This window comes from Myotis nattereri, assembly GCF_964212035.1.
Source record: "Myotis nattereri genome assembly, chromosome: 18".
In the NCBI taxonomy this organism is placed as follows: Eukaryota; Metazoa; Chordata; class Mammalia; order Chiroptera; family Vespertilionidae; genus Myotis; species Myotis nattereri.
Window position 1 is genome coordinate 22688205 of NC_138093.1, and position 12776 is coordinate 22700980.

The 12776-nt window shown below is 38.3% G+C and overlaps 1 protein-coding gene across 1 annotated transcript in view; it reads left to right on the forward strand.

Annotated features, from left to right (window-relative positions):
* CEP350 (centrosomal protein 350) overlaps nt 1-10883 on the forward strand; it is a 103520-nt gene extending 92637 nt beyond the window's left edge. Inside the window, exons 36-39 of the mRNA XM_081112357.1 lie at nt 485-892; nt 987-1133; nt 4153-4275; nt 9809-10883. Of these exons, the coding sequence (XP_080968483.1) occupies nt 485-892; nt 987-1133; nt 4153-4275; nt 9809-9973 (843 nt within the window). The 3' untranslated portion in view covers nt 9974-10883. The remainder of the gene's footprint in view (nt 1-484; nt 893-986; nt 1134-4152; nt 4276-9808) is intronic.
* The last annotated feature ends 1893 nt before the right edge of the window (nt 10884-12776 follow it).

The following is a 12776-nucleotide window of genomic DNA, read 5'->3' on the forward strand; positions in this document are numbered from 1 at the left end:
TCCTCAGTCATAGTTGTTCTGCAAAGATTACCAGTTATGATACTGATTCTGGTAAAATTGAATTATATCCACTATGGCATCTACTCAGACCATCAACTTGTTGGGTTGTCCATGGACAGTTGAACAAAAGTAATGATTTTGAGTAATTTGAGCCAAATAATCACTAAGGTGAGAAATTTCCTATCCCATTTCCAAATCTCAGAAACCAGACAGTTCTACAGAAACAGAATAATAATGATACCAAAAGGAAACAAAAACTAATCAATATTTTATAAAAATTCAGCTTATGTAAACAGAATTATGAAACAGGATAGTTTTATCCTTAAATTAGTAACCACCATATAGTTTTTGTTTTGCTTATTTATTAGAGATATAGTAAATATACAAATAATATATTTGCTTTGTCTTTAAAAAAAAAAAAAACACACCTTAAGTGATCTGAGGTCACTAAAAGGTGTTCTATTTGAATGTGCCGTTTCTGCAGGAGAGTCCAGTATTTGGTGCTAGTGGACAGGAAGAGCTTGCTAAGAGACTTGCTGAACTTGAGATCAGCCGTGAGTTCCTGAGCGCATTAGGAGATGATCAAGACTGGTTTGATGAAGATTTTGGTTTGAGCTCTTCTCACAAGATCCAAAAAAACAAAGCAGAAGAAGCAATTGTACCTCTAATGGCAGAACCTAAAAGACCTCCCCAAAAGCCATGTGATACACTTTTGGCAGTCCCACATACTGCAGAGGAAGTAGAAGTCCTTGTGCACAGTGCCGCAGAGGAACTTTGGAAATGGAAAGAGTTAGGTCATGATCTTCATAGCATCAGTATTCCTGCAAAGCTGCTTGGCTGTGCCAGTAAGGGTCTCGATATAGAAAGCACTAGTAAAAGGGTCTACAAACAGGTATGTAACTTGGAAGGATAATTCTAACTTTAAACTTCCCTCTTGTCTGAAATTTGGGTTCTTAGCCATTTTATTTTATTTTTTCTCTATCAAGGCGGTTTTTGATTTAACAAAAGAGATTTTTGAGGAAATATTTGCTGAGGATCCCAACTTGAATCAACCTGTCTGGATGAAGCCATGCAGAATCAACTCTAATTATTTCCGACGAGTGAAAAATCCAAATAACCTTGATGAAATCAAGGTAAACTGCAAACGATAGAGTATCTCCTTTTTGAATGCTGTTCGCTTATACAGATCTGTACATGCTGTAAAAACAGTACTCCCTGTCTTAGTCACCTTTCTGTCCTCAGAGCCTGTTCCATACTGGGTATTCAGTAAATACTTGATTCATTGAAAACATGAACAGTGGAAAGGAAGGGGACAAGAGGGAATCCTGAATCCTCAAGATTTGCAAAACAAAACATAACTTTTAATTTTTATTCTCGCTGGAGGATATTTTTTCATTGATTTTTAGGGAGAGTGGAAAGGGAGCAATAAAGACAGAGAGAGAGAAACATCAATGTGAGAGAGACACATCGATTGGTTGCTTCCTGCACCCACCCAACCAGGGCCGGGGGTTGAGCCTGCAATTGAGGTACATGCCCTTGACCAGGATCAAACCTGGGACCCTTCAGTCCGAGGACTGACGCTCTAACCACTGAGGAACTGGCCAGGGCAACAAAACATAACTTTTAAAAGTCATTTCCTATATATATACAATTTATAATGTCTAAGAAAAAATTAGGAAATTCTCAGAGAGATAAATTATTGCATCTCTTAGGCATTTTTGATGATTTTTTGGTAATTTAGAAATAAGTGTAATATTCTAGAAGTACATCTGAAAACATATCATATATCAAACATGTCTGCCCTAGACACATAGGTGTTACCTTTCCATATTTGATTTCCACTTTGGAGGTTTCAAATTGGTAATGTGGTTTTGAAATATGTGGGATAGTAATATGACATATAAAAAATACTTTATTATCTAAGAAACCCCTGAAAAGATGAAGTGACTGAAGCTACAAGGACTCCAATCAAACCAACTTTAAAGTTACATTGGTGGAAACTCTCTGCCTATTTACATGTTTCTTTAATTTAGCAAAGGTGATATTTTCAGTGCAGTGCCTCTCAGATTTAAGTGTGCATAAAAACCATCTGGGCAGCTCTGACTGGTTTGGCTCAGTGGATAGAGAGTCAGCCTGCGGACTGAAGGGTGCCAGGTTCAATTCTGGTCAAGGGCATGTACCTTGGTTGTGGGCACATCCCCAGTAGAGGTGTGCAGGAGGCAGCTAATCGATGTTTCTCTCTCATCGATGTTTCTAACTCTCTATTCCTCTCTCTTCCTCTCTGTAAAAAATCAATTAAAAAAAACAATAAAAATATAAAAAATATAAACCATCTGGGCATTTTGTTAAAATGGAGATTCCTACTCAGTAGGTCTGGAATAGGACCTGAAATTCTGCATTTCTATCAAGCTCTCAAGTGACATTGATGCTATTGATTCCAGAACCACTCTGAGGAGCAAGGCTCTAGAGTTGTTTTCTAAACTTAGTTGATGATAAAAAGCTTTTCTTTTTCCAGAGAGCATACCTGCTCATCTAGTTACTCATCTTATTAGTGTATTTTCTTACATCATCCAGGAGTATATGTGAACTATCAAAATACATTAATACTGTTCATATACATTACCCCGGTATATAATGTGATGGCATTGCCTAAACAACAGTCTTTTTTAATTTGAGATATAATTGACATACTAGTTTCAGATGTACAACATAGTGATTCAATATTTGTGTATATTATGAAAAAGTCACCATAATAAGTCTGGTTGTTATCACACATAGTTACAATATTTTTCCTTGTGATACAGACTTTTAAGATCTGCTCTCTTAGGAACTTTTAAATGTATCAGACAGTATTATTGACTACGGAAAGCTTTTGAAAATATTTGCACTGACAGGGGTTTTAAGATATATGCTTATATCAGGGTAGGCAAACTATGGCCCACAGGCCAAATCCAACCCACCACCTGTTTTTATGAATAAAGCTTTATTGGATAATAGCCACATCCATTTGTTGACATATTGTCTATAGGGCTACTTTCCTGCTAAAATATTTATAATCTGGTCCTTTACAGAAAAAGTTTTCTAGCCTCTGCTTAGATTAAGGTAAGTAGCAAAAAACGGGGGGGGGGGGGGGGGGGGGGTGTTTGAAGATAAATTTGATTAATTTAAAGAAAATAAACTTTTAAAATGATTTTCAACTTTGAGGGATATCAGAACCACCTGGAGAGCTTTCTCAAAACACTAGTGTACTTCATTTTTTTCAGCCTTCCACAGTTTATACATCCTTGAATGTGTGTGTGTTTAGGCAGGGAGTAGTGAGTGGAGTTTGGGGAGCACAATTGTAGTTTGAGAATCATTTCAAATGATTCTGATTCATAAGTGCACCAATTCCTCCATTAAGAACATTGTTTTTTAATAAGTAATAATATATAGACTTAAGTATATATTTAATAGACCTTAAATATACTTAAAAAGTAATAAAAATAAAAATTATTTTATTAATAACAACAAATAAGTTGAAAATAACACAAGATACATGATATATATAAGCAGTATCAGAGTGTGTATATTAATATATTTCACAATGATGCTTCCCACTAATTTTAATATTGAAATAACATTTCATAAAGTTTTAAAAAGATGATAGTCCTAATGTTGCTAGCAGTAAAATTATTAGGCTTCTCATACTGAAGTGTTGATTAACATTTTTAAAGTTTAACTGAATCTTGATACTTCAAAATAAACTATCCCAGCCAAAGCCTTGTACTTTGCTCACATGACATTGCTCCCAAATTTATGTTGGATTTTTTAGGGTCAGAGATTTATTTACTGCTTTCTTAACTACTTTTGCCAGCTTGAAGTCAGCTAGTGGTGGTTCTTGGGTTGGGAACCTCTAAAGTGATTTTTCTTTACAGATTCATCAGTGGGTTTTACTTTTTTATGTTGTGTAAAAACAAAAATTCTTTAAGTGAATAAAGTCTGAGCTTTTGGAATGCTTTTCTCTTCAAATTGCTAAGTGGAACTGTAAGTGGAAGGAATTTGTATACTCTTTATTATACATGTTACATTTTTAGCGTAAATCTGTTTGCTACATTATTATAAGCATGGAATCTCAGAAACTTTGTGTTTTATTCATTCCTCTTATTTTTACAGAACTTCATAGCAACCGAAGTACTCAAGTTGTTTAGTCTTAAAAAGGAGCCAAACCACAAAACAGATTGGCAGAAAATGATGAAATTTGGAAGAAAGAAAAGAGACCGAGTGGATCATATCCTGGTCAGTATATATAACAGCTGTTTTTATTTTGACCATCTCTTCTGAAACCAGATGTAGTTAGGTCCTGAAAGGAAAGGGAATAGAGTTGACCTTAAGTCTATAATAGTAATGTCGTAAAGCTTTCACCTGCTGCATTTCTGCTCCTCAGTTTTGGAAATTGCTTTCTTTTGAACTCAGTAGATGAATATTTAATTTAACACTATTTTGTAGGTGTGGAGGACTTGAGAAATAAAAAGTTAAGAAAGCAAAATTTAAAAAACTGAATTGAGAAGAAACCGGTGTAGACTCCTAAGTTGAAGTCTCTGCTCTGCCACTTACTTGGAGTGTAATCTCCGACAAGTCATCTAACTAACCCCTTTGTGCCTCATTTCCCTATCTGCAAAATGGAGGTGATAAAATTACTAAGAGGATTAAATGAGCATTTGTATGTCTATGTTGAACAGTTCACTGCACATAACAATAGATATTAGCAATCATTTTTTCATCATTGTTATTCAGAATTTTAGCTGGGTAGGATTTATTCTATTTTGTGATACATTTCTCTAGCATTAGAAAAACATTTATCAAACAAACAAAAAGGAAAGGGGAAAAAAAGGTCTTTTGTCCTTTTTTCCTGAGTCGAACTTTAGGAAACTCAGATGTTACTGGGTTCAGGTTTATCTCTAAATATTTTCATTCTGAACTTCCTATTTTGTCTATATTTACATTCATATAATTAAAAATGAGTAATACTTAAGTTGATTAGGTTTCCCCAAGTATGTACTTCTCTAGTGCTTCATATACTCAGATAAACATTTGTTTAGTGTTTTACAGTTCATCATCCTTCTCATGCTTTATTTGATCCTCACAGTAATTAACTCAATGGAGTATTTTTTGTAAAGAAAATAGTAAAGAGGGAATTGGTGACGAGAGGGTTTTTTCTGCTGGAGAGAAATAGGCTGGTAGGAGGAATTCAAAGGAGAAAATCTGATGATGCAGAGGAGGAGGTAACTGTTGGAGTGAACGGGTAGGGATGATGGAGTCCATACAGGGAGGGGTGGCCTCAAAAGGACCATTGCCCTTTTAAAGCCCCTGTGACATGGCAAATTATATTAAACTCTTTATAATAAACAGTTGCTCTTCTGAATTGTTATTTCTACAAGTTTCCATTTAATATTTCAGATCAAGATTAACTGTGGGTCATTAAAACCACAGAAAGCAAAACCATGAATAAGGGAGTACTGCTATAATTAGACCAACTTTTGTATGTCCTTTATATACAGTAACTTTGAAAAATATTCCTACTGTAGGTAGAATTGCACTTAACATTCAAATCCTGCAGCAAAATCACCTAGCTAATGATTGAATCCCCTTATGATCTGATAAGGTATTGGATAGCTTCTGAGTTTCTACTTATAATGTTGGTAAATTCTCATGTTAAGTCTAAATTGATCTTTACATATTTAATTCTAATTTGCTTTGAGGTTTTATATAACAATTCTAATTCGTCCTACACACCTTTGAAACATCTGCCATGTTTCACCTGAGTCTTTTTCTCCCTGCTAAACATTGGTATTCTTTCCTGTTGTCTGGTAGAGTTTCTCAGTCCCTTCTATAATATCAGCTTTAGCTCTGTCAGTGCCCTTCTGTAAATGCAGTGCTCAGAACTGACCATGTAATATTTTGTGAATTGCTTACATTAGCACTGTCATACACCCTCCTCCTTTTTCCTATATACTATACAGTCAAGTATAGGGAGTACTGCTATAATTAGACCAACTTTTGTATGTCCTTTGTATACAGTAACTTTGAAAAATATTCCTACTGTAGGTAGAATTGCACTTAACATTCAAATCCTGCAGCAAAACCACCTAGCTAATGATTGAATCCCCTTATGATTCAATGTTTCAGTCAACAATGGACCAATCAATATACAGCCGTGGTCCCAATAAGATTATAATGGAGCTGAAATGTTCATATTGCTGATGACATTTTAGCTGTCGCAGAATATTATGTGTTGTGGTGGTGCTAGTGTAAACAAACCTGCACTGCCAGCTGTATAAAAGTGTAGCACATATAAGTATGTACAGTACATAATTCTGTTACTAGCTTATGTATTTACTATGCTATACTTCTTGTTATTTTAGAGTGCACTCTTGCTACTCACTAAAAAAAAAAAAGATTTGCTGTAAGACCGGATGGCTCATGCATCTCCAGTTTACTGAGTTTCTTGATTGCATCATTTTCTCTTGTGCTTGATTTAATCTTAGGTTGTTTTGTACAGTAACAGACTGTGCAGGCTTGGAGCCTGGGAGCAATAGGCTGTACCACGTAGCCTGGGCGTGTAGGGGCCATACCATCCCGGTTTGTGTGAGTGCGCTCTGTGATGTTTGCTCAGTGATGGAATTGCCTAGCGACACATTCCTTAAGAACATGTTCCCATCCCTCAGTGGCACGTGGCTGTACTTTGATTCATAGAGTTTCTAATAACATTTGCTTATTTTCATCTTTATTATTCTCAAGGAACCCACAAAAGCTTAGAAAAATCCTAAGACCAAAATCTCAACTTGTGCTTTTGTAGTTATTTTTTGGGCCCAAGTACAGGATCTTATTTTATTACTTCATCTTGATAACTTTGGCCCATCTTTCCAAGGTACCAATGCATTTTTGGGCTCTTTCTTCTAACACGGTTGTTGTATTTCCCAGCTTCATGTACCTCTAAAATTGATATGCTTGTTTTCACCTAGGTCAGTGGTCGGCAAACTCATTAGTCAACAGAGCCAAAAATCAACAGTACAACGGTTGAAATTTCTTTTGAGAGCCAAATTTTTTAAACTTAAACTATATAGGTAGGTACATTGTTATTAACTTGATTAGGGTACTCCTAAGGCTTAGGAAGAGCCACACTCAAGGGGCCAAAGAGCCGCATGTGGCTCGCAAGCCGCGGTTTGCCGACCACGGGCCTAGGTCATAGATTAAAATGGTGCATTGGACAGAGCCAAAGACAGACAGCCTTTTAGCACTCACTGAAAAATCCATATGCCAGATATGTGACACCTACTTGTAATACCGTCCTGGTCACTGAGGAATCATAAATAAAAAGAAAAATCTCGAGGGGCTCACAGAATACAGTTCCATGGGATGATTTTACAGCGGAGCAGGCACAGGAGAGCTTGGGAACACGGGGAGAAGCGCCCATGTCCTGCAGGCAGAACCTTCCTTCCAGGTTGATAGTTGTCTTGTTCTTTAGTCAAAAAAGTACAAATCCACCTACCTGACATCTCTATTTCCTCATCTTGTGCAAAGGATATGGTGGAAGACCTGACAGGTGTTGCTGACTTCTGTCCACATTTCTCTTTCCTACCAGCTAATACCCTGTCGAAAAAAAGGGAAATGAAGTTATTGTTACACTGACTTGTTAGTGTGATTTAATTGATTTATATATCGCGCACATTGATTCACACACATACATCTTCAGGAGCAGGGGAAATGGTAATAGAATAGAATAGACTCTAAAAACCAGAAGAGAAAAATGGAGGCAGATTTGCAGGTTATAAGATCCCTTGGTTGCCATAGGTGAAGTTCCAAGTTGGCTTTGTGCTTTCTGGTGGCCACAGCAAAACAGAGAACCTGTTAGCTCTCACCAGCTGAGAGGGAATAGCTTCTGTTCTTAAGGAGAAGCAAAGCTTTTGCTGCTACTGATGAGAGCACTGTGGGGGCTCATCAGGATACACTGAGAGTCTAAGGGACAACGTCCTGAGCCTGTCTTTTTACTGTGAGGGCAAAGTGACTTCTTTAGGACAATGCTTTCCAAATGTTATTGGGGAGGAAATTGCTCAGAGAACAGATTTAATGCTAACGGCTGAGATAACATAAAAAAGGAAAGCTGTGCAACTTGGTTTGAACAAATAAACAAATTCATGGGAGTTATGAAATCTTTTGTGGGGGACACACCTGTTAGCTTTCCCAGAACATGGTTCTCTCTCAGCACCAGCTTGGGAAGTGTTGCATTGGGCTGTTACATGAGGCGTTCTTCATAAGAGAGGAGCACCAGTTCCTTACTAGGTGAAAATATTTCTTATATATCCACACAAAACAAATAGAGGCAACTCTGAGTTAAACAAGTCCTTTCCTGGTGGAATTCTCTTTAATAGGCTCATGTCCATTGTGACACTCGCACAGGCAGTGTTCTAAACGTGTTTGACCAAAGAGTCCTTTTGGGTGGCATATCTGTTCATGGAGCGTAAGTTAGGGAATGAAGGAATGAATATTTACATAGCCTTCAAACATCCCTCCTCAAAGAGAAAGAATGGAGCAGCCACCTCATCGTGTGTTTGTCAACCCTGGCCAAGGGAATGTGTTGGCCAACACTGTTCTTCCCTCTTGTTTGCCCAGGCTCCTGGATGATGTGGTCTCTTCCTCCCAGGAATCTTCTCATTTCCTCGTAATGGGAACTACATTCCCCTCTTCGCCTCTGTCTTTTAAAAGATGCAACTGTAATCAGGGCAAGTCGGGAGCCTGTTGTCATGGTTTTTTTGCCCAGTTAGACTTCTAGTTAGACACCCTTATCACTACAATAACTGCTGAGTTTGGGGCTGGATCGGGGTTTATAATTACTTTCCCCACCTAGCCTCCATCTCACTGGCATCATTACATATAATAAGTCTGATATGTTTCTTTTATAAGTAGCTTTTAAAATGTTTATTGTAAACAAGCAAAAAATTTTGGGCAGTTCTAATTTGATTAGTTGTGGCTTACCATAGGAATCCCAAAGTCCTAAAATGCAAAAGAAACAATTATTGTATAACAGTGATTTTTAAAAATAAGCTTAAGCAATAGTACATTTTTTAAAGTACTCTAATGCATATTAAATTTTATTCATTTATTTATAACTAGAGACCCGGTACACGGAATTAGTGCACGGGTAGGTTCCCTAGGCCTGGCCGGCGATCAGGGCTGATCAGGGCCTTCCGGCTGCTAGCCAGGGCCTTCCTTCCCTGGCTGCCAGCTGCCAGGGGCCTTCCTTCATTCTGTGCCGCCCCCTGGTGGTCAGTGCACATCATAGAGAGCGATTGAACTCTGGGTCTCCTGGTCGACCTCCTGAGGGGGGACACTTTGCATAAAAGCCTTTTATATATACTAGTTAGTATAGATACTTCAGAATCATATCCAGTATTGTCTTTGGATATATGCGTTTTATAATTGTAAAGCTATATAGCTAGTAACTTGCTTTCTTCTCTCCTTAAGTTCTCATACACATTATCTTCTGTTAACATAGACAACATGCTTGCGATCCTTACTAACTATAAAATACTGGAATATTGTTAAATTCCATTTTGACAGTTTTGAAACCACTTTTATTTTAGTTGGCAGTTGAGTTTTTTGATATTTTTTGCAACTTTGAAAGTTTGTTGATAGAATCATATAACTTATCCTTTTTCTCTGGTTTATTTCCTTGGCCTGTTTTCCCATGGATGGGACTGCAAAACCATCAAATATAATATATTTCCTAGCTTTTATGGTAACCCTAACCTTTGTGTTTTCTAAATTCTAGGTGCAGGAGCTCCATGAAGAGGAGGCACAGTGGGTGAACTATGATGAAGATGAGTTGTGTGTGAAGATGCAACTAGCTGATGGGATCTTTGAGACCTTGATCAGAGATACTATTGATGTTCTGAATCAAATCAGTGAAAAACAGGGGAGAGTGCTACTTGTGTGACATCTTGCAAATAAATGGAACACTGAGTGCTAATATGAGTCCTGGGCCTTTCTGCCTCCTGACACACACCCCATCTCCATCATAGCAAGAATGCTTCTGGACCTGGTACCTGTTCTCAAAGACTACTGGTTTGGAGCCCACGGGACAATGCGGTATATCTGGTATTACAGCCTCTGCCTTTAGAGACTGTCCACTGGATTAGTGTTGGTGTTTAGTAGGCAGGGTTGCACAGTATCTAATACTACACCTCTTGTTAGCACCCCTACTGGGTCTCAGATGAGGGCTGAAAACACCAGACTTACCTCGTAGCTTAGACTAGGGTATCACTTCTTGAGTCTGAAGTCAGACAGGAGAGGTATATAGATAAATGCATCCTAACATTTTTGAAATGTAATTCTGGTCTGTGATAGTCTCTAAACAGTATTAAGTCCTTAACCACTTCTGAATAGGCAAGTTTAATAGCAAGTGCCTATTTCACATCCTGGAGTTCCTTTCTCTTTGAAGACTATTCTCTTCCATTGTTGTAGTTGAGCAGCACCAAGTGGACTGTCACGTTAACAGAAACTAATAGTAGTCCTGCTTTCTGAGCACCATCTAAAGAATTGTAAATCTTTGCATTATTTTTAGTTTTCTCTATATGGGCATGAGAACAAAGAATGCCCCCACTAAAGACTGGGCTCAAAGGACCGATGCAGGGCTGGCTCTTTTGCCCCTTGCCTGCCCCGCACTGTTCTTCTCTTCTGAACCTCCGCTGCTGCTCCCAGAATCGCAGGCCCTCCAGACCATCTCAGGCATCCAGGCATGGCAACAGTGGAAGTCATTCATTGGCCTTCAGACTTTCAGCTCCATCCCTCCCCAAGAAATCAGAGACGCTGTTACTTGAATGATTTAGGAAATGAGTGTGTGCACCAAAGACAAAAAGATATTGTCTGTTGTTTGTGTGCTTGTTTTGTGCTATGGAACATTTTTTTAATTTATTTTAAGATAAATTATTAAGTTGAAAATGTGTGTCCCTACTCAGAAGCGAAAGATTCTTCTTATAATAGTTCTGCTTCCGTCTTGAAGCTTCTCTGGTTCGTGGTCTTTGCACAGGAATCCTCCAATTTTAACAAAACCACACACACATCAAAGAAGGCAGTTTAATTCAGTGAAGAAAAGACAGGCTTTTCCAAGATCACCTGCAATAGCAGGAATGAGATAACATGATTGAAAGACACTGTAAAGTTCAATTCTGCCTCTCTTGCAGCATTGCTTCTCACAACTGTTACCTGTATCTGAAAAATTACCTGAACTCCAGCTGCTACATTAGAGCATGTGCGATGCTCTCAGGACATCGGTGCCCTGCCTTCCTGACTGATTCCTCTTCCTCAGTCCTGTCCTTCAAGTACCTAGAAGAATGTGGATAATCTTAGGCGTGAATGTAAATGCCTTAATATTGAAGGTCCCAATTAGAAGCATGATGTAAGACATCCGCTGCATTCCTATTCACAAATATCCTGGAATGTTATAGCTTCAGAATACGTTAGAAAAACCCCAAAGATGGCGTATTCATTAAGTGTGCACGTTCGTTCATTTCTGCATCTTCCCTCCTGACTTGCCTTTGCGTCTCAGATGTTTCACTATGCACACTTCCATTCCTCTTGATTTCATCTTGTCATTATGAGAAACTTACCGAAATAACATTGGACTGTTTGCATTTTGCACAATGACTGGTGTGATAGCTCTTGACAAATAAGGAAAGCACTGACTAAACGTGCTTGGGTCTCGGGAAACGCTCGGATTGATGTATTGCCAGCATTTCTTCTGGGCTTTGAGGTGGAGCTCTGGTCTCATAGCCATAGAGAGCAAGTTGACTCAGAGAAGCGAGGGTCGCTTGGGGCTGTTGACCAGTGGGGTGGAGATGTGCTTCATGGGGCCAAGGAAAAGCAAAGGCCTTTTCTGTCCGCTTTGTGAGCTTTGGAAGACAGCACAACATCTTGTCTATATCCTTCAGCCATTTGTAAGATAGCATTGTCCTTACAATACCTGAAACGTTACAGCTGCTGTTAATTTTTTGTAAAGGAATATAAAAACAATATAATAGGAATATAGGTTGTTTTTCTACATCCTTATAATTTGGAACTAAATCAATTTTTAATAAGAAAGTTTGTCTTTATTTTTTGTGGCATTATGATTCCAGAAAAGCAAAGAAATACTGTAAAGTCTGTGGAGTCAGCAGTCTGGGCTGAGAGTCCCCTGGTAAGAATGCTGCCAAGAATGTGGTGGCAGCAGCCCCACACGCTCCCGCTGTCTTCACCGGCCCAGGAGCCCTGGGCTCCAGATGAGAACGATTCCTGACCAGTCTTACTCTTGGCTAAAAATGATTATCCATAGTTTGGTAGCAGAAAACAAAGGAATCTATAATTAGCAGGTTTCTTACTATTTTAACCATTTGGATATAATTGGAAGCGTTACAATTGTTAGGGTTGGAATGATAACTATGGATACCCAGCCACTTGTTCCATATTGGGATCTTTTTAATCAAGCTCTGCCTCTTAACCATGAACCTGAATACTCCCTCTTTGTAATCTTTGTTCCTCTCCCCACTCCCATCCTCTTTCACTTTCTTCATAATTCCTCTAAGAAAAAGATCTTTGCATCAGCAGTAATATCTTTTAGAATAGCACTCAGAATTTAGTAGTAAACCAACATATAGGCTTCAGATTTATTTCTGAGTCCAAAACAATTTGTGCTATCCAGGGTGCTTAGCTCTGGGTTAAACAAGTACAGGGTATAGATTCCCTCTTCAGGTCTAAACAGGAAT